This window comes from Dromiciops gliroides, chromosome 6, assembly GCF_019393635.1.
Source record: "Dromiciops gliroides isolate mDroGli1 chromosome 6, mDroGli1.pri, whole genome shotgun sequence".
In the NCBI taxonomy this organism is placed as follows: domain Eukaryota; kingdom Metazoa; phylum Chordata; class Mammalia; order Microbiotheria; family Microbiotheriidae; genus Dromiciops; species Dromiciops gliroides.
The window spans coordinates 199,963,166-199,988,428 of record NC_057866.1 but is presented as its reverse complement, the minus strand read 5'-3'; the positions used below and the strand labels follow the sequence as shown (position 1 = coordinate 199,988,428).

The following is a 25,263-nucleotide window of genomic DNA, read 5'->3' as shown; positions in this document are numbered from 1 at the left end:
CCTTGGAGTCAAAGTCCTAAGTTCCAATCAAGCCTCAGATACTCACTAGCTACATGACTCTTTGCAAGTCACTTAAACTCTCTGGGTCTCAGTTTCCTCATCTGTAAAAAATGAGGCCGGTTGAATTTAGTGACCTATAAGGTCCTTTTCAGCTCCAAGTTTGATACTGTGAAAATTTTGAGGTAATCATAAAGTTCCCTCCAGTGAAAAGAAAGCAACAGTGAAAGATATCAGAACTCTGACCAATGCAGTGACTAATCGTATTGCAGTGAATTGTTGGAGTATGACCCCTTCCTATCAACAGAGGTCGTGGATGATAGAAGTAGAATGGAAAATGCTTTGTAAATATCATCAAGGTTTTGATTTGTTTTGTTCAGCTTTCCTTTAATTTGAGGGAGGGTTCTATGAGAAATGTTTGGGACACAACTGGTGCAAAAAACCAAAATAAAATAAAAGGGAAAAAGCACCAATAAACAATTTTTTAAAACCTGCTTGGAAGCTTATAGATGTCACTCACTCTAGGATGAAGCTCACCAACATCTGTATTTGATATATACACTTATTTTTCATCTATGTTACTGGTCCCCACACAAATGCTGGACATTCGTGTTTTTCTTGTTTTTGTTTTTTGAAGGGATTTTTTTTTTAAATCTTACCTGAATTCCACACTTGAGTCATAGAAACAAATCAAATCCTTGGTGAGCTGTACTTCAAAAACAGGGGATGCTCTAGTTTGATCTTTACTCTTGAGTGGATTAATGAGGACAGAGCCATTCATTCCAAAGTGAATTCTGAAAAACAAATACAATTCTGAGATGCTAATGACCAAGCTTGCCAGAGGCAGAGATACAAGTACAATTATCCCTTCCACATCACAAGGATTAGAGGCAGAGTCTAGGAAATCTGCATAAATTTTGTGGCCCTCCTTTCATACCAGAGAAGAAGTCTGAATTATTAGACTATTAAAAGACAAAAATATGTTGATATTATATGACACTATAATATATTTTATGCATTTAGGAGTTTCCAAACTTTTTTTCTGTATCGTCTGCTGGTTTCCATGTGTCACTTGCAGCTTCTGCAAAACTCCTCCAAAATTCCCATTTAACTTCTTATACTGACCTGTGATGGATCAAAACTGTGATAGGGAAAGTCGTGATATAGAAGGGATAACTGTATTGGCTATTGCCTTATTTCTAGAAATAATAGCTCTTAGGCTGCAAATAAATATTTTGGTACCATAGTTATTCAGCACAAGACTTCAACCTTTGAGTCTTTCTGTTCTATCTCAAATCAAAATTGCAGATTAACTGTTTTTACCAAAGTAAGACTGACCTCCTTAGAGAAATATTACTCTTTTCTAAAGGATTCAATAGTAAGTCCAAGTAAATATAGCCCTTCTTTTTCCTTTATAGTTGGATCATTTTTTAATTGGAAGAGGGAACTGTCTTGTTTTAAAAAAAGAGTAGTCTGTGGACAACCCAGCCTTTTCTGAATTATGAGTAAAAATTATACCAAAAAAAGGCTATGCTGCATTATCTATAATATATGTTTAAGAAAATACTTTAAATCCCTTAATATATCTTATTTCCATTCACTCCAATGGGAAAAGTGTTACTTTCAATAATATTTACCATCACAAGATTTATCCTAACCATAAGTCATAATATTTATCCTTCATAGTGTACATTAGGGAGAATAATGTGAGAAAATTTGAAGACTTTTCTACATTTCAAAGGAAAATCAGCTAAAACACCATTATCTCCTAGCCACGCTAGGCACTGATCTCCTTTTAAGAAGTATTGGAAGGAAGAGCTTTATAAATATTTACGGTTAGCTTTAAAGCTACAATGTCGCTATGAAAAATTCATAAGCTTTCAGTTTGTATAGGATTGATTATTAGCATGTCCAGTTTTTTTTAAAAAACAGTGCTTATGTAAGACCTAAGATGAGAAAGATCAAAAATGATTTTCAAGATGAAGAACCAGATCTTGGCTTTCAAACACTCCTCCTCATACCTCCGCTGAGTTAATAAATAGAACTAGGTTGGCAACAAACGTTACTGCTATGTGCTTCTAATTCGAAAGTGCCATGTTCAAGTATCGTACAAGGTTAAGCAGGCTCACTTTAAAAATGTGGGTTTTAAACTCTGTATGCCCTGCTATCCATCATAAGTGCATTTAACATGCCCCATGGTTTCTGAAAGGAAAAATGGGCACCTATAAGTACTCCATAATTTACTCCATGGACGTTCACTCCCTGGGAAAGGTGCACAACTGTCATGCCCAGAAGTCATCATAACCAAAGTCTTTTCAGTTGCATGGCTCATAAAATAACTCCTCCATCATCTTCTATAATGAAACTTCATCTGAGTTAGAGGCTCAGCTAGAAAACCTCTAGTCCTACAGCAGGATTAACACTGAGAAGTACCTAGAAATAAATTAGTCTTTAAAAAAAAGAAAATGATTTTCATGTCGTCTCATTTAGCCTCCAGGAAATTCCTCATCTGGCTCATTACAGGGTGGAGATGACCCTGGGTTCTCCAAGGCCATGCCAATCGGGCATAAGGTTTGGCAGGTGCAATCAAGCTAGAAATGCTTCAAGTATAGGCTTGGCAATGAACGATTTGTCTTTTGTCCAAGGACCGGTCTAGTTAACTTTGGGGAGGCTCAGAAAGAGGTTCAGCACGGAGTGATGGGTTTTTGGCCACAGTCACTCATGAAGACTGATTACTAAGGCTTTTAGGACGGGAGGAAAATTGACCCTGGGGACCTACCCACAGTGACAACATTTAAAATCCTTCAGTAGTTCAAGTTTCTTTATTTAGGGAAAAATGATTGCAAAACATATCATCCGTCAGATTTTATTTTGCTTTAAGCAGAAGCTATTAGGCAATACATACATACATATATATATATTTATATATAAATGTATAGTTATCATATGCAAGTAACTAAGCATCATTGAATGAATCATATTTAGGTTATCCATCATGTTATTAGCTACTTGAGCTGGGGTGTGGTATTGCAGCAATAAGACAATACCTGGCATCAACAGATGCAAATGAATTAGAAGCTTAGCTCTGAAATTTGCTACTGGTGTGATTAAAAACAAGTTACTTCATTCTTTTGAGATGTAGTTTTGTAAGTTCTAAAATTATAGCTATACTGTCTAAAACATCTAATGAGTGGTCGCCAATAAATTAGAAGCTTTAGCAAGAGTATTTAAGTGTTTAAATATTTATTAAATAGCTTTAGGATCTAATGATCAGAGAGAAAGGTAAAAATCTAACTATTTCTAAGAGACCCCATCATCCGACCTGCCATGGCAAGGTCAGGAACAAAAAAGGACCCAACATTTCCTTTTTCCTCCCAGGAGCCTCCTGTGAAACTGGGAACATCCCGTGCACATACACAGCTCCAAGCTAATTTGCTGGTAGCTTTGATAGACAGTACGCATGAGCAAACGTCACTTTCTGACACCAAGGAAAAGCCACATGGATTGCCCTCAGACTTCTTCTCCTCATGGCGGAGCTTTAGGTGGCCTCACTCCAATCGTTACAGTTTCCATATTAATAAAATGGGGTAGTAATATTTATACTATTTACCTTAAAGGGTTTTGTTGAAGAAAGTATTATATATAATTGTGAGTCATAATTATCTCTTGGGGATTTCAAAATTAACTAATTAATAATTATTATAAACATATAACATCTATATATTTTATATATTAAATTTATATTATATCAAGAATAAATTGTATAAGTTATATATTAATATATAACATACATTTATTTATATAATATGTATTTATATAATGATTATTATGAATACATTAGACTATCAGTATACATTTTGGTTTTAAATATTTTAAAACTCAGAACTATTACTTTCCATTTGTAGAAGGAGTGCTGTATAGTGTAAAAACCACTGGATTTGGCCTCAGAAGACCTGTGTTAGGTTAGCCACTACCCTTGTGCCCTTTTCATTTAACCTCTCTGTTTTTCCCCTTCTGTAAAATAACAGAGTTGCACTTAGATGTCATCTAACGTCATTCCTAAATCTAAATCCTCTAAGTATACTAGATATACTTTTTCTATACCCCACAAGGACCCAGGCTACATCAATAAGGGATAAATAGGGGCAGCTAGATGGCACAGTGGATAGACACTTAACACTTACTAGCTGTGTGACCCTGGGCAAGTCACTTAACCCCAACTGCCTTACAAAAAAAAAAAAAGAAGGGATAAATGAAAAGTCAATACCTTTCTTTTTGTGTGTGTTTTTTGTGGGGCAATAAGGGTTAAATGACTTGCCTGGGGGTCATACAGCTAGTAAATGTCAAGTGTCTGGGGCTGGATTTGAACTCAGGTCCTCCTGAATCCAGGGCTGGTGCTTTATCCACTGCACCACCTAGTGCCCCCATAGATTTCTTTTTTTTTTACTTCATCATTCATTCCTCCATAATCTGTGAGACCCCAGTCTGAGTTTCCTACAGTCTACTGAAACTGCTGCCTGATGCTATCCTTTTTCCCAAATTCAGTCTCCTTTTCTCTGACCACATTCTCCCTGACTATTCTTTGGCACTTTATACTGGTGAGCTTTTTCTCCTTCCTTGGATTAGACAGTTTTTAATATAATTCACTGAAAGAAAGGAGAACTAAGGAAGAAATTAGGGGAGTCAGCATGTATCTGGGTTCAGCTTAAAGGGAATTAAACCCAGGTAGGGGTCTGTTCTGTCCTTCCTCTATGCTACTCGGGGTGGTGACTCAGGCTGGTGACGCCTAAATTCCCTAGTGTCTGAGGAGACTTGGGCATTTTTATATACCAGTTGGAAAAATATATAGGTGAGGGTAAGGGAGGAAAATTAGGCAGTGAGTAGTGAGAGAATATTTTTTGAAGTTGAAACACCAAAGATTTCAAAAAGAAAAGCTATCCAAGAAAAAAAAAAAAACAGGGCACAAAGGGATAAAGCAAATCTTAAGGTCAGGAGGAAGGCTGGAAACTAAAGGTCCTAAGGTCAGTAGAAAGGATAGGCACTAAATCTTCAGAGGTCTTTTGTTGTTGTTGTTGTTTTGTTTTGGTTTTTTTTGGTGGGGCAATGGGGGGTTAAGTGACTTGCCCAGGGTCATACAGCTAGTAAGTGCCAAGTGTCTGAGGGCAGATTCAAACTCAGGTCCTCCTGAATCCAGGGCCAGTACTCTATCCACTGCGCCACCTAGCTGCCCCCCAGAGGTCTTTTTTTTTTGTTTTTTTTGTTTTGTTTTTTTTGCAGGGCAATGGGAGTTAAGTGACTTGCCCAGGGTCACACAGCTAGTAAAGTGTCAAGTGTCTGAGGCCGGATTTGAACTCAGGAACTCCTGAATCCAGGGCTGGTGCTTTATCCACTGCGCCACCTAGCCGCCCCCCAGAGGTCTTTTAATAAATATTACAAGACAAAGGAAAGTGAACCAATGCCTGATGGAATCCTTGCATGCAAAGAGATAGTGGAATGACAAGAAATTTGACAATAATTCAAAACACAAATGAAAAACATAATAAAAAACAAAATCAGGAATGACTATAGCTCAAAACTTAATAATTCTCAATGAAAAAAAATTTAAAAGTCAATTAGTATAACAGAGAAAATTGAATCCACAATGGAAAGCTTCTCTAAATGAGTGAAAGAGATTAAAAATTTCAAACACAAAAATAGGAATGGAGAAAAATTCTAGTATAAAAGCAAAAGGCAACAGAACTCTATGCAAACTAAAACATCTGACTGTGAAGATGTCCAGGGACAATTTAGGTAATCCAGGCATTAATCCAAGAAAACTGTGCAGGATTTCTGAATATATAAAGCAAAGCATAAATTGAGAGAATCCATAAATTGTCTCCAGGTTAAAAAAAACAACAACAAAAAACAAACAACAAAAAACTCATTCTTCAAATTTGAAGATAGAAAGTGGTTAAATTTAAGAATGTTAATGGCAAGCAACAAATTCTGTATGAAGCCAAGGGGAGTATCTTTAAATGTAAAAGAAAGGAAATATGAATAATGCAAGATTATTTCTCAGCAATGAGAAGTCACAGGAGGGAATGGAAAAACATTATGAAAGGCAAAGGAGAGCTCAAGCTATAACTCAAAAATAATGTATCCTGCAAACTTGAACCCAATCACTAATGGAAAGAAATTGATGTTAAATAAAGGGGAGGAAAATTGAGTAGAATATCACCAGTACAATATAACAAACAAAAGAAATACAAGATAGATAAATAAGTATAATTATCTAAAGAAAGCATAAATGAGGAAACCAATTACTCCATTTAAAAAAATATTTTTTTTGATGTAGGGTTAAAAAAAAAGCAACACCAGAAAAAAGCAAAGAGGAGTTTATATATAATACATATAATTTACATATAATTATATCATAGGAAGTAGAGAATAACAAAGTTTACTGACTAGAGGAGGGATATGGTCAGACTTTGATCTCTAATGTCCCTTTCAGTTTTTAACCACATCATTTTATGCTATAAAGGTACACTTATAAATAAGCCCCTTTTCAACTGCTGTTTATGCAAATGGCTTCATTATCTTGTACTCTGATTTGTTGGTCTGTACCCATAATTTTGTTATCATAGGAAATTCCTGGTGTGGAATTTCCTCTACCAATGCAGATCTGTAATTTTTAGTAAACTTATAGTCTTTGAGAGTCGTCTGGGGGTTACATGCCCTGCCAATGGCTATATAGAAGGTGTGTCAGAGACAGATCTTGAGTGCATGTCTTCTTGACTCCAAGGCCAGCCATCTATCTGTTCTGCCAAGCTGCTTCTGTAATGATTAGAATGATGCCACCTGCTGGAGACTTACTGTAGAAAAGCTCTGCCATTAGGAGAAGGCCTCTGAAGGCAAGCCATGTGGTCAAGGTCCTTGGCATCAGGAAGTGACGTTTGCTTGTGGGTACTGTCTATCAAGGCTATCAGCCAATCAAATTGAGGAGCCTTCCATTTCTGGGAGGAGGACATGAAGTAGGAAGCAGACACTGGTGGAGGGGTTCTGTCTCTTTTGGTTCTTGACCTCGCCATGGTAGGTTGGATGATGGGGTCTCTTAGAAATAGTTAGATTTTTACCTTTCTCTTTCATCCTAATGCTCTTTAATAAATACTTAAACACTTAAATACTCTTGCTAAAGCTTATAATTTATTGGTGACCACTCATTAGATTTTAGATACTATAGCTAGAATTTTAGCCCCTTACACTTCTCATATCAGAATTACATTCTCTTTTTCAAAGGATTATTCATTAATGAATAGCAAATTAAGTGCCTTAAAAATATAAAAGGAAATAAGAGAATATTTAACAATTTAAAAAAATATATTCAAATGATTAGCTGCCACTCCAACTATAGATCAATTGCTATTTCACTCAATCTGAGGTTAGTTTATCCTGTGAATTAGATTTGTTTTATCTGATCTCAGACAACAAAACTAGAAGTGGATGGCAGTTACAGAGATAACAGAATAAATCTTCCTAACAATTAAATCTATCCAAAAGTGGATGGAAGTTGCAGAGATAATAGAATGAATCTTCCTAACAATTAAAGTTAGCCAAAAATGGATAGTTTGTCCAAAAGGTAGTTAAGTATCCCTCTCACTGGAGCTTTTCTCCACTTGTAACTCTAGACAAGACCCCCTCTTCACATATGGGTTCCATTGATTAGACAATCCCTAAAGTCCTTTCCAAACGCTGAGATTCTATGAATACAGCCCCCATAGCAATGCTGCTAATATTGTCCCCACCCTCTTTACTAAGAAAAAAAGTTTAAATGTCTTTGTATTTGTGAGTGTTCAATAATTAGAAAGTACTGTCATTATCAGAGTCACCTTGATTTTGTAATTTTACAGACCAAGAGCTAGGTGTAAAGTGCTTTTTTTTGTTCCCCCCAAAAAAGGAAAAAAGCCACAGCATGACAACCAGACAATCAGTCATGACTGATATGCAAAACTTCTCACTAGGATTAAAGACTCGCATCAATAACATTGGACTGCAACCCCTCATTTTATAGATAAGAAAACTGATCCATCTATCTCAGAAAGTTATTTGCAAATAACAGAATGAGGAAATCCCCCTTAACAAAAAAGTTCTCTAAAACAATAAGTTAACATTTTGGTCAAGATCTGATTTTTAAACACAAATAAAGAGAACTTCAAAGCCCTTTTCTGTGATATCACTATTAGGAGAAGTATATTTTGAGCATCCGTAGGCCTGAATGAATCAATACTCGGTTTCTCATTACTGTCAATGGGAAATGCATTATGGCAAATGGGGTAGTTTCTCATAGAAATTACCAGGAAGCTTAAAATTACCTAAGGGTGAGAAATGAGCCATATATTTGTAACTGAATAGTGGCCTGTAAAAGTAGGATTCATTCTGAGAAATTATAAGAAGCATTGGTAAGGAAATATGGTTTTAACTGTATGAAGGATACAAGATGGGTGAATAAGAGCAACCCACAAGCATTTATCATGTGCTCATCCATCAGGCACTATATTAGGCACTTGGTCCAGAAAAACAAAAGTGAAACAGCAACCTGTTCTTAACAAAATTTTAAATTCCATTTAGGGAAGGAAGACATGGTACACATTGAAGTAAATATAATACATGTACAAAGTGAATACAAAGTAATCTAAGGGGAGGGAGCATTGGCATCTGGGGAGATTAGGAAAGGGAAGGATGGATAAATTGATACTTAATTTGTTGTTGTTGTTTTTTGCAGGGCAGTGGGGGTTAAGTGACTTGCCCGGGGTCACACAGCTAGTAAGTGTCAAATGTCTGAGGCTGAATTTGAACTCAGGTACTCTTGAATCCAGGGCCAGTGCTTTATCCACTGTGCCACCTAGCTGCCCCAATTAATTTGTACATTATAAAATGGGCACAGGTATGCCCAGTTCTGTGGGTCCTTACCAGGAAAAAACAAGATTGGCCACAGGAAATGGGGTGGCAAGCACACTTTAATAACCATAAAAGATACAGAAACAAGCAGGGACAAGGGTACAGAGGAAGATGGTGCAGGTACAGGAGGATGGAATGGTTAAGTAAGCCAAGCAGCACAGGGAAGAGGATGGTGGGGGGAGAGGCAGAGAAAAATCCTCACATAACCATGGATTCGAGTTGGGAGTACTAGGCAACATAGACCTAATGGAGATGGAAGATGGCTCAGGGGGACAAGAGTTTGAGGTCCCATTTTTATAGTTTTTTTGGGGGAAACAGACCAACTCCTATCTGTTCCACTTTGGTTCATTAATATAACCAAATTATGTCAAAGAGACTGGTAAAACTTCAAAGATATCAGGCCCTTTGGGATGTTCTGCTGACTGGCAACTTTGGACGTCTGGAACTTGTCTGGAATTGAAACTAGAAACCAGAAACCTTGATAGGCAGTGCCTAGATGGCTTCCCTTGATTCATCAAATATTACCAGCATATGAATTTTGGTTAATATATGATGCAATTTGTAAATGATGAGCATTTGATCTTTGGGACAGTTTGTACGTGACTTCCAGGTTTCTCTTTGCAGTCTAATTTTGTGCTAAAATTTACTATAATAACTAGAAGGGAAGGTTGTCAGGGTGACCAAAACAAGGTACAATTTTAACACAATGGAGAAGAGAATAAATAATTATATGGTGCCTACTATGTGCGAGACACTGCGCTAAGCAGTTTATTTTTTAAACAAATATTATCTCATTTGGTCTTTACAACAACCCCAAGAGGTAGGTGCTATTAATATCCCCCTTCTGCAGTTAAGGAAAGAGGCAAAGGGCTCACGTAGGATGTTTTACTTGAACTGATTTTTGGAGGTATATCAAGATTACATAGTGTGAAGGTGAGGAAGGAGTTCATGGTAGACATGGGGGACAGCTCATGTGTATAAGTGTACAGTGGTCACACTTACATGCATAGGAGATATAGATCTATCCAGATACAGATATATAGAGATATAAACACATGTCACAGACCCACAGAGAGAGATTGAAAGGTATAGTAAAAAGAATATCGGCTTTAGACTCTAGATTTGCTCAAAATTCTGTTACAGCTCTAATCTTATCAGCCTTCCTATGAGAATTTGGGCAAGTCATAAACCCTCTCTAGGACTCAGACTCTTTATCTATAAATCTAAATGGGAAGATTATGGGATCTCATCTACTTCATTACATGATTCAGAAATGGAACCCAGGGCAGGTCAGAGGTAAGACAGTTCTATAGAGGAGAAAGAGCAATGACCCTAGATTCAGAGGGTCCAGGTTGAAATCCTGACCCTTATGCTTACTACTTATATAACTTTGGGTAAATTACTTAACTTCTTTGAGTCTCAGTTGCCTTGACTGTAAAATGACAGTATTTGACTAGATGAACTCTGAGATGCCCTACCAGCTCTTGCTGTATGAGCCTATGAGCAAGACACATACCAATCAATCAAATAGCATTTGTTAAGAATTGGGGAGGGGAGCAGCTAGGTGGCATAGTGGATAAAGCACCGGCCCTGGAATCAGGAGGACCTGAGTTCAAATCTGGCCTCAGACACTTGACACTTACTAGCTGTGTGACCCTGGGCAAATTACTTAACCCCCATTGCCTTGAAAAAAAAAAAAAAAAGAATTGGGAAGGGGAAGAATCGGCGGGGGGGGGGGGGGGAGTGGGAAGGAAATAAGCCTAGAAGATATCAAACAGGTATCACATTTCAAACTATACTACAAACCATAATTGATCAGAAAAATTTGACACTGGTTAAAAAAAAGAGAAATAAATCCAAGGAACAGAAGGTAACCTAGTGTTGGACAAATTGAAAAAAAAAACAAACTACTAGGTAAAAATTCATTATTGGACAAAAACAGCTGGGATAACTGGAATGCAGTTTGGAAGAAATTAGGTATAAGTCAACATTCACACCATATAACAAAATAAGCTTTAAACAGACACCTTACTTAAACATAATTAGTAACATCAGAGCATGGAGGAAATTGTTTTTCAAAATTAAATTTCAGATCTTTGGGTAGGGGAACAATTCATACCCAAAGGATAGAAAAGTTCATTTTAGATAAAATTAACAATTCTGATTGCATGAAATTAAAAAGGTTTTGTACAAACAAAATAAATACAGCTAAAATTAGAAGGGAAAGGGAACTGGGAAAAAAATATTTGTAGCAAGTTTTTCTTATAAGGATCCTATTTCCACACTATTTTTATGAGGAAATGATTCAAATTTATAACAATAACAGTCATTTCCAACTGAAAATCAAGGGATACGAACAGATAGTTTTCTGAGGAAGACATCCAAGCTATTAAAAACCAAGTAAAAAATAAAATCGTTAATAATTAGAGAAATGCAATGAAGTATCTCTGAAGTTCCACCTCACATGCATTAGGTTAGCAAATTGACCCGAAAAAAAAAAGGAAAATGACAAATGTTGCAGAAATTCTAGGAAAACCGGCACATTGATGTGCTGTTGGTGGAGCTGGGAATACTTATTCTGGAAAGTAATTTAGTAGCCTCAAAAGTTACTAAATTGAGCATACTCTTTGCCCAGGTGCAACCACTATCAGGCCTATTCCCCAAAGAGATCAAAGAATGGGGGAAAGGACTAATGTGTATAAAAATATTTATAGAAGCTCTTTTTTGAGTGAAATAATATTTGTAATGCATGTAGCATAGTGCCTGAAAAATAGCAGACAATAAATCAAATTATTATTCACCATAAATGATTATATGTAACATATAACATATGATTACATATCATTATTGCTACCCCTTTTTGTGGTGGCAAAGAAATAGAAGAAACTGGGAAGGGGGAGTGGTGGAATGCCCATTAAATGGGTTATGGCTTAACAAATTCTGCTCTGTGAATGTAATAGAATAGTATTATGCTGTAAGAAATACTGAAGAGTGGGGCAGCTAGGTGGTGCAGTGATAAAGCACTGGCCCTGGATTCAGGAGGACCTGAGTTCAAATCTGACCTCAGACACGTGACACTTGTATGACCTTGGGCAAGTCACTTAACCCTCACTGCCCCCACCAAAAAAAAAAAAAAAAGTCCCTTCCTGGAGATAGAGCTAAGAGGCAAGCCCTGGACTAAGAGGTCAATTTGTAAGGCAAACAACTTTAAAATAATTAGGAATTTTAGTCAATGCAGTGACTAACCATAATTCCAGAAGACTAATGGTGATGTATGCAACCCTTCTCCTGATAAAGAGGTGATAAACTAAAACTATAAAATAAGACATCTTTTTTGGACTTGGTGATATGGGGATTTGCTTTCTTTCCTTGTTTTAACTATGCATATTTATCAAAAGGGTTTCTTTTCTTTTGTAATGAAAGAGAAACCGACTTTTGTTCACTAAAAAAAATTCAATTAAAAATGCATTAAGGGGCAGCTAGGTGGCACAGTAGATAAAGCATCGGCCCTGGATTCAGGAGGACCTGAGTTCAAATCCGACCTCAGACACTTTACACTTACTAGCTGTGTGAACCTAGGAAAGTCACTTAACTCCCACTGCCCCACCAAAAAAAAAAAAATGCATTAAAGAAAAAAATGTTAAAGGGGATTGTAATGAAGCCAAAACAATAAGAATTTATTAAGCATCCATTGTGCTATGCTTTCAATATATAATATCAAAATGAAATAGTCTTTGGCCTCAAGAAGATTCCATTCTATCAGAGAAACAAAATATACACAAATATATACAAATAAGTGCATACATATGTAATATATATTACACACATATATACATGTATAAATATATATGAACATTGTATGCATGTACCCAAATAGGATGTGGCTATATTTATACTTATATACACATGTACAAAATAAGTACAAGATAACATTGAGAGGGAGGGAAGCAGGACTTATTTTCAGGACTAAGGTGCCACTTGCATTGAGTGTTGAAGGGAACAAGGAATTTTAAGAGGGATAGGTGAGGAAGGAGTCTATTCAAGATATGGAAGATAGTCAATATATAAACAGACACTGATATTTCCTAAGTGAGTTAGGGTAGCAACTACTGCTGGCTTAACTTATCACAGCAATATTATTTGGGGAAAGAAAGAAGTGAGGGAGAAAGGAAGGGAAAAGAGAGAGAGGGAGGAAGGATTTGTTAAGGTATTATGATACGCTAAGAACCATCCAAGAGTGCTTTATGAATATTGCCTCATTTGATCCTAACAACAACCCTACAAGGTGGATAATATTATTATCCCTAGTACACAGATGAAAAAAACTGAAGCAGATAGAGGTTAAATAGCTTTCCCAAGGTCACATAGCTAGCAAGCATCCAAGGCTGAAGTTGAACTCGGGTCTTCCTGACTCCTGGCTCAGAGTTCTATCCACAATGCCACCCAATGACAAAGAGAACATGGAAAAGAGGACAGATAAAAAAGAGTCTCATACATGTTCCCCAGTGGTGGACGAGGCAATCCTGAGCCTTCAAAAGAGAAAAAGCCCCCAAACCCCTCCATTTCTTAAACTAAAAGCCATCTGCTTATCTTCCAAATCATCTTAGTTATTTGGAATCTACATTTCATTATCAGCTTTTCTTACTATGCTAAGTGAAAGGCTGTGGAGGTGTATCTAGGCAGTAAAACTTTTGATAAGTAGCACTCAGTGTATTCCATAAGGATCTCTTAGCCTGCTAAAAAGCATTGGTGTATTACTTTCTACAGCTCTGTTAAGAGGTACACAGCATACAATATTCTGAGACGTCGCACACTTGACTCTATGGTAAGAGTCTCTAAAATGACACATGCTACCAAATGTTTCAAGTGTACTTTCTGAGCCTTATATGTATCTGAATTTTCAAAACAATCAGAAAGTCAGCTAAATCACAAACTGGAAAGTTTGAGTATCTTTTGAAAATACTTTTTGGTCCAATAAATACTTTAATGAGAAAATAACTCCGTCCATCTGGACTAGAAAATACGGGTTAATAGATCTATCTAGGACTGTGGTCTGATGTGAAAATGGTAAGTAGTTACCAAGTTACTTTACACAAAAAGTATAACTGTAAATACAACTTTTTAAAATCCCTTTACAATTGGCTCCTGCAAGTCAACCCAATCTGATTTCATATTACTTCCTCCCCCACCCCAGCAAATACTTTCTAGCCCAGTGGAACTGCCTATGAACTATTCCCAGTAGGTGAACCTCTGGTCCTTCCTACTTTGTGTTGCCCTAAATTAAATCCCCCCTCCATGTGCAGAGGGTACTTCTTCCTTACTTCTTGCTCAAAGAATCCCTCAATTTATCCTCAATTTCTTCAAACAACATAGGTTCAATCTCTTACAAGAGGCCCTTCCTGATCTCTCTCCGTCCTCCAATTATTTGCCCTCTCTCCCCTTTAAATTTACACTACTGAATAAATCAAGAAAACTACCCATATAGTGACTATAAAAATGGAACTGGTGGGGCAGCTAGGTGGAGCAGTGGATAGAGCACCGGCCCTAGAGTTAGGAGGACCTGAGTTCAATTCCAGCCTCGGACACTTGACACTTACTAGCTGTGTGACCCTGAGCAAGTCACTTAACCCCAATTGCCTCACAAAAAAAAAAATTTTTTTTAATGGAACTGGAAAGAACAAAAACCATAAAAGAATTGAAATAAAATGCTGCAAAATGACAAAGAAGAGATGCTAGAAGAAACTTCTCAGTCCTTGGGAGAATGTGGGGAGTTCACAGGAATGAAGCACTGCATATATCAGGATTTTTTTGGATGAATTAAGTATCTACACTCTGCCTGTTTGATCTCTCAACTCATATTTACATAATAATTGAATATTTACAAAGTGATGTCCTCACACACAACAACCCTATGAAGATGGTAGTATTCAGATGGTTCTGTGATCACTTTGATTTGTAAGTTCCCTCCAAAAATAGATTACAATTCAATCATACCTGCCCACTCTTGCCCATGTCCTCCAATAAATTGGCTATAGGGAAGCTCAACATCCTCTAGGTCTTCCTCACTTCTTTCTAAAATCAAGGGATGCTGGCAAAGCACTCTCCACATGCCTACGTGTCCTTCCTCCTATGACACATGATTTGCCCATGTTTTCATTTTAGCAAACAATTCCTTGATGACACCTTTGCTTATATGTTGTTGTCATGTCATATGCTTATAGGCCTGCTCACATCTACCATTCACCCCTGTGTTGATTGATCACTATATGATATTCATCTTTAATTTTTCAGAGATTGCTGTATTCTATGTTTCACTGACATATACAACAGTGGTAAAATATTGATATTAAAAAGGTAGACATTTGCCTTCGTGAAAAACTGGGGGTTATTAAATGAGTTTTGCAATTTCCTAAAAGCAACCATGATCACTATCTTCCTGCTGCTCAACTCTGAAACCATCTGATTATCTTTTTTTTAATTCAGTGTCTCAAACATAAACATTTATAGCCAAGCTGCATGGGCTTTTCTATTCAAAAGTATGCAATAATCTGGGCAAAAGACATTTTTTATCCACTTGGTCTTTCCTGTGTGAATGGACATGCCAAACTCTCTTGAACGATTAAATATTTCTTCTAGGAATTCTGAGACTTAATGCAGTCAGTATAATGTCATCCACAAAAAGGAGTATCTGGAAGAACAAACTATCTGGAGGGAAGTAAGTGATTAGTTCTACTCAGATTCTGCTCTGGATCCCTCCAACATAGTGGCAAGCACCTATGGTGAATACATATTTTCTTATTTTGTGCCTTACCTCATGTTTGTGATCAGGTCATTGAACATGATTATTTTGGTTACATGTTTTACGGAATCTTCAATAACTTTTATGTGTGACTCAGATTTTGTTGGGAAAAATCCTCAATTGTGAAGTGGCAAATGCTTATTGAGTGATACAGATGCAATCCATTATTGAATACTGCTTGTGAAAACCTGCTTATTTCCTATTCCCACCTATTCCTTCATTCAGAGGATCCTCAGTTTGTATATAGACAAAGCTCATAGTGATTTTGTATGTAGAAGTATTATTAAACCCATTAATGTGTGAGAAAATGGAGATTCTGGGAAATGAGTCATTCAATTAAATGTGGAATTTCATATTTGAATCCAGGTCTCCTTGTTTAAAATTCAACTTTCTTTCTGTCACACTATTCTGCTGCTCTAAAATTTATCCTGGGGAAATTTATCATCATGGAATTTAAGAGATATGAAATTCTGTCCAGCATTAATATATATTCTCCAAATGGTGGTAGCAGACTGAAACTGCACTACTTAGATAAAGGGTCATTCAGTCAGTGACAGCAAAGTGAAAGAGCAGTAGTCTAGACACCTTATATCATATACCACAATTAGCTCTAAATGCAGACATGTCCTAAATGTAAAATATCACATTATTTTAAAAAATTTAGAAGAGAATGAAATATGTCTTAAGGAATTATGGCTAGGGGAAGAAGTCTTAATAAACTATAAGACAGAGGCAATCACAAAATATTAAACTGATCCAATTAAATAAAATTGAAAAGCTTTTGAATAAGCAAAGTCAGTGCAGCTAGATTTATTTGGAAATTAATTAATTGGGAAAAATCTTTGCAGCAAACATATTTGACAGAAACAATCAGTATCCAAGATCTTTGGGGAAGTTGATATAAATATATAAGAATAAGAGCCACTCTCCAATGAATAAATGATTAAAAGATATGAACAGTATATTTTCAAAAGAAGAAATACTAGGTATTAATGAAAAATGAAAGATTGGTTCAAATCACTAAGAGAAGGAAACCAAACATCTCTGAATTTTCAACTTACACCCAGTAAATTGGCAAAGATGATAAAAGACAGAAATAGTAATTACTGGAAGAGTTATAGGAAAACCATACTCCATATTGTTAGAATTGTGAATTGGTCTAACCATTATGGAATGCAATTTGGAATTTACTTTTAAAAATTCACTAATCCCACAATTTAGCACCAGTAGGCGAATAATCCCAAGAGGTTGAAGACATAGGTAATTATCTCATATAACAACAAATAGCACTTTTTATAGTAGCAAAAACTGAAAGGTCCCTTTGGATTGTGGAATAACTAAACAAATTATGGCACATGAATACAATAGAGTATTAGGCAGCAAAAAAATGAGGAATATTAAAAATTAAGAGAAACTTGGAAAGACCTGTATGAACGGATGCAAAGTGATTTAGCAAAACCAGGAGAACAATTCACATGATGAACTCAGTAGTGTAAAAGAGAACAATAATTAAAAGGCTTCAGAACTATGGCTGATGCAGTGACTAAGCCTAACTTTGGAGCACTGATGATGAGTTGTGCCTTCCACCTCTTGGAGTCTAAGTGTGGAATGGAACATAAATTTTCATACATGACCAATGTGTGGAGGGTTTTGTCCGGTCATGATCATTAATTAATTAATTTTTATAAGGGTGGTGTAAGAAAATTGGGGAAATCATTGGGGAATATGAATGGTGAAAAAAAGAGGAGCATCAAGGACACTTTTTTTTTAGGGAGGCAATTGGGGTTAAGTGACTTGTCCAGGGTCACCCAGCTAGTAAGTGTTAAGTGTCTGAGACTGGATTTGAACTCAGGTACTCCTGAATCCAGGGTCGGTGCTCTATTCACTGCACCACCTAGCTGCCCCAAGGACACATTTTAAAAGGAAAAAATAGAAAAATGGAAAAAAGGACTGAACAGAGGAAAGGACTGAGCACTGCAGGATGAATGCCATGTTCTAGTCCCGACTACTATCCTGCTGTGTGAACTAGGGTAAGTCACTTTACTGGTCTTATTAGTAAAATTATTTAATTGAAATTTATCTCTAAAATCCCTTCCATCTCTAACATGAGCATGTGATATACTAGCTAAATTGAGTGTCTACTATATTCAGAACACCATACTAGGTACCTAAAGAAGAGACAACTGATTGCAGGTCCCCAAGTTCAGCTTCAAATAGATGCTTTCTACCAGTCTCAGAAAACACTACATCTATGTTTTCTTTTGGTAGGTAAAGAGTACAAAAGAGGCAATCTTTAGGAGTTTTCTCCACCTTGATGCTGAACTATATATTCCCCAGGGACAGGAAAAGACTGCTCAGTTAGAAGGCAAAAAATATTCTTATTTTAGCATTACATGAGAGACAACTAATACTTCTGGATTCAGTAGTATTGTTGTTGGGTTTTTCCCCCTTCTAAGCCTAGTGGAGGGCATTTGATAAAAAAAATAATAAATTAAATTTAAATTTAAAAACCTCCCTTTCATTCCACAGAAATAAATTCAGACTTTATACCTGTTCATCAATAATGTATCAATGCTTATACTTCTCTAGCACAGAATCTAGTGTAAATTGCATTGTTCACAGCCAAATTCCAACCCATACACCCTGCTCCCCCCAATCTCATCCATCTCCTATGGCAATAATGTAACCTGCAATATATCATGACTACATGCACTTGCAGATACTTGCTGATGTTACCAACTTCAGAAAAAAGGATCACAAGCTGACGCTGTGGTCCAAGGACAGTAGCTGCCAAGAAAGACGAAAGACATGACCTCACAGAAAAGATGAGTTACAAACAAACAAACAAAAACCCAAACGTGCTAAGCATTACCAGGGAAAAAGCACTAACAAACGCTGTAGTCACATTCTATATTTGCGATTCGTTCTCCTCTGTTTAGAAGAATACCCATTAATATTTCCTTCTTTTTAAAAGAAGGTTATATAAGCTTGTTCATTTTATGCTTTATTTATATATCTGAAGACAGAATGATTACTTTCAAGATAGTTAATATCAGACTTTGTACCTAAAAATTATCACAGCCCAACATCAAGCTGCACCAAAATTGTAACTTAGTGATTTTCATATATATAGTTGTATGCATGTATATAGATGTAGATATGAATATAGATATGTACACACATACATACAATAAATTTGTATTTCTAGATTGTACTCGTGTACAATCTGCTACAAATTCTACAAAGCTTTTTCTTCATAATAATTCTGAGAGGTAAAAATAGGAGTTTGTTTTCAGGGGTTTAATGGTCTGATCTTCTGATTCATCTGTGTGGAAACTTCCCCATGTAGAAACTCCCTCCACTCACACAAGTCAACAACTCATCACAAAAAAGTTGTTTCATTCACAGAGAGAAAAAGTCATAGTCACACAGCTACTATCTGCATAACTGAAATAGTTTCATACATAATATTTTTGTGTTTGTATATCGAAATGTTTGTTTTACAGGAATTTGTTTTGCTTGACAATGAATACTTGTAATGATGGTTTTCTTTTTCCTTTTTTGTCAATTGTGGAAAAGGTGGGAGGGAGAGAAATAAATCCTTATTAATCAAAAAAATGAAAATGGTTTTGTTCACCATTGTTAAAAGTCATAATTTTTTAAAGTAAACAATGGAGATTATTAAACAAATTTTGTGATCTCTCATAAACAGGCATAAGAATGAAAGCACACAGTTCTGTCTGCCCCTCTGTTTGTGATGACATCACAATCTGAATTTGCCCACTACTCTATAATAGCATCATAGTTACTTACTTGGGATCCTATAAGTCATGGCTAACTAGAACATATAACAGCATGAAGAAACCTGCAAGAAGCACCTCTTTAAAAATATAGACATGATGATACATCTTACCTTAAGGCTTTTACCCCAAAGTACATAAAAAGCTCTTTCCCCAAAGTTTCCACACCACTGTAAACACATCCATTAAGCAATCCTGGGAAACTCCAACAGGAATCTTTATTACTGTTCATTGGAGCAGTCTGTTAGGAAACACACACATACACATGCAAAAACACAACAAACAAAATTATAATTCAATTCTTAAACATATTTATATTACTGCATGCACAGGTGCATCTAAACGAGGTGAGATCTTCTCCAAAAAGTCAGGTAATGTAATCAGTTGTTTACAAAGAGAGGAGATCCTGCCAAATTGCTATGCAATCATTTTTTAAAAGATGTTAGAAATGGGGGGTGGGAGGAGTAGTTAGCAGACAGCTGGAAGAATAAACTAAAAATTCTTGTCATATTATGCATTCTTTCAGGGCCCAGATTCTGAGCATGATTTTTTTTGTTGAAAGAAAGTTGAGAACTACAGGAAAATTTTGTGTCTGTATACACCAACATGCACACACGAGTGCACACATACACTCTCTTTCCTAAGGCAAGATATAAAAATATGCCTTCCAATCCATATCCCTCCAGAGCTCTATTTCTCATAGTGAAGCCAAGAATCCTCAGTGGATCTTTGGAGAGATTTAGGGGCCTTGTGGAGACTGGCGATATTGGCTCTGAAGCTATTGGGTGGTGGCAATGCCTGAATGAAAAACTGGACTTTTTCCCCTCCCTCTCCTGCTACCAAGGTGATATAGGTCATAAGATTGGAGTAGTTATCAAAGTTTTCCAACCTATGACACCCAAGAGATCTCTCATAAACCTCCATACCTCGCATCACTCATTTCTCCCCACTCCCACCCTTCCCAACCAATTCCCTTTAAAAAGAAACCTAGAGAAGCTGATTTATATACAGCACTAGGATAGAGAACACATAGCCTTGGAAGATTTTGGCATATTGTTCAGAATATGTATTTGTTAAATTCTTGTTGTTAAACAGCTAATTCAAAGATAAATGTAAGACTAGTTTTCATTTAATAACTTAGAATTATAAAATTTGAGACCTAAAATAGATCATAAAGATCACATAATATAAGTCCTGCATTTTATAGGTGAAGAAATTGAAGCAAGAAGTTAAAATAATGGTGGGGTTGGGACTAAAACCCAGGTCTCCTGATTCCCCTTCCATTGTTCTCTTCACTACACCAAAAATTGTTAGTTCTAAATTAACCGAGTTTGTTTGAATAAAGGCGGTCTTAACCACAAAGACTTTAAGCAGAATTCTAAACTTTTTTCTTAATACTTGAGCTCAGTGAACTGTCAGCTTTTATTTCTGGTGAGAGCTAAATTCAAGAACCACTTATTCTGTTTCTTGTAATTTATGGGGAAGTATGGTAAAGTAGAAAGGGCACTGGCTCTGATTCAAAATATCTGGGTTCAAATACTGCCTCTGATGCATACTCTACATCTATGATCTTGGGTTATATTCCCTGGACCTCAGTTTCCTCGTTCATAAGTTGAGGGGGTTGGGCAAGAAGCCCTCAGAAGTCCTTTCCAATCCTAGATCTGTGGTCTCTAAGAGCTATTTTCTACTACAGGGGTGAGGTTTTGGTCATCAACTTATGATTGAGAAGATACTGTTGCTTAATAGCCCAATATAAAGTATGATCATATTTTTTCAACAGAACTCACAACTAACCAGGAATAATTTAAAAATTAGCTGCTGAAAACTTATCTTGGCCCAAGCTATAAACAATTAGACAATACGCACTTGACTTTCTCATGATGCCCTTTATAATTCAATTCAGCAGCTAATATATTACTTGACATTTACACTTTTCCCCATCCCTCCTTTGTCACACCTAAGTATGATTGAGAGAGGTTCCCCTTACCATTTTAGAATGGCTTAATAATAAGAAAACTTCAAAACAACACACATTTTGGAGCAACAACATATGATTTATTGTGCTGATTATCATTTATCCTGCCTATGCATGGTTGAGCACGGAGAAGATAGACTTTCTCATTGCAGAGTAAGGCTTTTCCACAGATAGATATCTCAGCTCCAGTATAAGTCACATTTATTTTTTTCTCACATGTGGAAAAAAAAAGTAGAGAAATAGAGGATCGCTTCAAGGAAGGGACAACTGGAACAAGAACAAGGTTTTTGAACTAGGAGAACAAATTATATGAGAACATCAATATTGTAAAGATGAACAACTCTGATAAACTTAGGAACGCTGATCAACATACTGATCGATCATTATTCTGGAAGACCAATGAGAAAAAAAGCCACTCACCCCCTGATAAAGAGCTGATGAACTCAGAGTGAAGACTGGGACGTGTGTGTGTGTGTGTGTGTGTGTGTGTGTGTGTATGACATGGGAATGTGGGAATTTGTTTTGCTTGACCATACGTGTTTTTAATGCTGATTTTTTTGTTTGTATGTTTGCTTTCTCAACAGAGATTGGGGGAGAGAGGTAGGAAGGAAAGAAGGTAGATTTTTGCTAATTGAAATAATTTTTTTCAAATGCTGCCTTTGTGTATAGTCTCTTCCCTGTCCTAGTCTCCCAGAAAGCAAATGCAAAGAAATCAATCATCAACTACAGAACCATGTCCTTACTTTCTCATTGCTATACAATCTCTATGAATGTGTTAAGTCTCCATTATTATATTGATGAAAGCATGAGAAGGGGACAGGCATACCTTCCAATGACAATTCTTAGCAGACCACATTTTTATGGGCACACAAGTGGCTTAGAGATGTAGGTCCTATTGTATGTTGATTTCAAACAAGCACTGGACTAGACGGAATGTGAAATGTGGCTTTCAAAGCTCCTTATAGGCCATCATATATCAAAATAACGAAACAGAAATTACTATAGGGATAACTTTGTACAATGATCGAGTATTGATATCAAAGGTTCTTAATTGTAAGAGCAAAATAAAATAATCTCTTGATGATGTTCTCTGTTCCTAGATGACATCGTATTAATTGTACCGAGCCCTGGAATGTTAGAAATGCTCCTCGGAGAAATCCCCAATTATACAAGAAAAGATCAGCATAATCATTCACATTGAAAAACAAAGTGGATGAATGGCAGATTACAATATGCACCTGAATGAATAGACTGAACTGACACTTTCATGTTACATTTTGTATAATAAGCACTTCAGATGAATAAAATGAAATTGAAAAGGAAGGAGACCTGTGTGTAAATGAATAATTAGTGCTCTTACTGACCTCTAACTCCCCCCACCACAGCAAAGGTCTCTTTCATACCAATATTCCATTAAGAATGACATGGCAGGGCAGCTAGGTGGCGCAGTGGATAGAGCACCAGCCCTGGAGTAAGGAGTACCTGAGTTCAAATCCGGCCTCAGACACTTAACACTTACTAGCTCTGTGACCCTGGGCAAGTCACTTAACCCCAATTGCCTCACTAAAATAAATAAATAAATAAATAAAATAAAGAATGACATGGGGCTGCAAATTATGAGAATATCATCTGAAGAATTTAAATTCCAAGCTACAGAGTAATGGAAAGAAGCATGGAAGGATAAGCAGATTGTAGTTTGTCAGCAACAGTAACTTGTACACAGGGGCTGATAAAAGGTATTGTCAAGGATGTATATGATCGACAAAGGAGGCAAACTGGTCATATGGGCTGAATGAGAGAAGAGAGGGAGGCAATTTGCATGGCTAGTGGAATTGCTGAGATACTAAAACAATAAGAACAAAGACTCCTGAATAATTGATCATCTATGAAAGATTAATAGAGAAACCTCAACGAGAATTGCAGAAGACATGGAATGAACATGATTTGCATCAGTAGAGGGAGTACTTCCACTAATAAAGTCATGGATGCATCAAAGCAAGGGGGGAAAAAGTCACCGGTATGGTTTTCCTTGATATAAGTGTGCTTTAATTATGTAAATTTCATTTATGCTGTAGTTCACTTTTTTCTTGATGTTCCAGAAACAGCCCTACTGACATGGAGGAGAAAGGGGATAAAGGGACAACTTGGGAAAGAATAGGAGATATTTCCCACCAAACCCTGAGATCCTATTAGGAAGTGATGAGCAAACCACATGTTAAGGGGCAGAGGAGGCTGGTGGTAGTGGTTCACCATATGCCTGTTAGGCCTCCTAGGCCTAGAAGCAGAGGCTTGCTTCTCTGGTACAAGAAGGAGGGATCCCTACAGCCATCTTCCCACATCCTAAATCAATGTGACTTTTTGGGGGTAATGGGTACTATACACAAAAATAGGCTCAAAAGTAATGGTTATTATATGACGGTGGTTATTCTTTGAACACACTAAGAGATTTGTCCTATGTGTACTACATCCCACAGAAAGGGATGGGGTCACCTCTACTGAAGAAATGCAGAGAGCTATAAGCTGAGCAACAAAAAGCAGGTGATACACAGCATTTCCCGGAGACAAATAGAAACTGCTAAGTGACTAGACCAGGGAATAGAGAAGAGCTGATAGTAGGCTAAGTAACAGAAGCTGCCAAGGATGTCAATGACAGCAGTGACTATGAAGTGCAAGAAGTAATGGAAAATGATAGCAGAATAATGGAGGGTATTGCACAGAAAGAACAATGGAGGGTATTCACTAGTGATGTCTGAGGAGAGCAGCAGAGGCTTGTCTGGAGAAGGCAAGCCATGTGGAGCAGAGAGCAGCAGTGATACAAAGGGAGAGACCTAGAATAACCAAATCTGGAGGCCTACCCAGAGTGTAAGTCACAAGCGCTTTATAGGTCTCTGAAGGGGGGATACTGTCAGGAAATCGTTACTCCCTTGTTCAGGTGCTGTGTCTTGTTAAAAATGAGGTACGCTCCTATTCATTCCAATCCAGTAATTCCCACAGCTCCACCATATTAACTTTTATAGCACTGTTCATAATGTTATAGTCTCTGTCTTCCTGGATATATTTATTGAAGAGCGAAAGAGGCAAACTCAAATCATGTACAGTTATCTCTTCCTTTAAGTATTTAGATGATATATAATTTGACAAATATGTTTAATATTGATTCTATTTTATTATCTAAAATATTTTCAAAGAAAATGAAGTTTCCCAGCAAAGAACATTAGGAAATTCTCACTTGTGACAAGATCTTTTTTTTCTTCTTGCAGAATTATATTATTCTGAAACAAATTGTCAACCAGTATAATTGATTTCCTCTTTGACATGATATCATATTCCAATTTCTCCTTTTATTCATTGTTGATGGTGAGTGATTTTGACTGGAGGTACTCAGTATGTAATGTGTAAACTAGACCACTTACATTATTTTATTTGACCTGGAAGTTCTGGAGCTTGGTAATCACATGAGGGTTTGTTTTTTGTTGTTATTGTTGCCGTTCAGTCATTTTTAGTCTGTCCAAGATTTTGTGACCCCATTTGGGGTTTTCTTGGCAGAGATACTAGAGTGGTTTGCCATTTTCTTCTCCAGCTCATTTTTTTTTTTTTAGTGAGGCAATTGGGGTTAAGTGACTTGCCCAGGGTCACACAGCTAGTAAGTGTTAAGTGTCTGAGGTCAAATTTGAACTCAGGTCCTCCAGCTCATTTTACAGATAAGGAAACAAGGTTAAGTGACTAGCCCAGAGTCACACAGCTACTAAGTTGTCAAG

At 36.7% G+C, this 25,263-nt stretch overlaps 1 protein-coding gene across 1 annotated transcript in view; it reads right to left on the bottom strand.

The window, feature by feature from the left end:
- NEIL3 (nei like DNA glycosylase 3) overlaps positions 1–25,263 on the bottom strand; it is a 67,526-nt gene that overhangs the window by 30,186 nt on the left and 12,077 nt on the right. Inside the window, exons 2-3 of the mRNA XM_043972480.1 lie at positions 19,644–19,771; positions 657–791 (exon numbers count right to left, since the gene is read on the bottom strand). Coding sequence (XP_043828415.1) covers positions 657–791; positions 19,644–19,771 — 263 coding nt within the window. The remainder of the gene's footprint in view (positions 1–656; positions 792–19,643; positions 19,772–25,263) is intronic.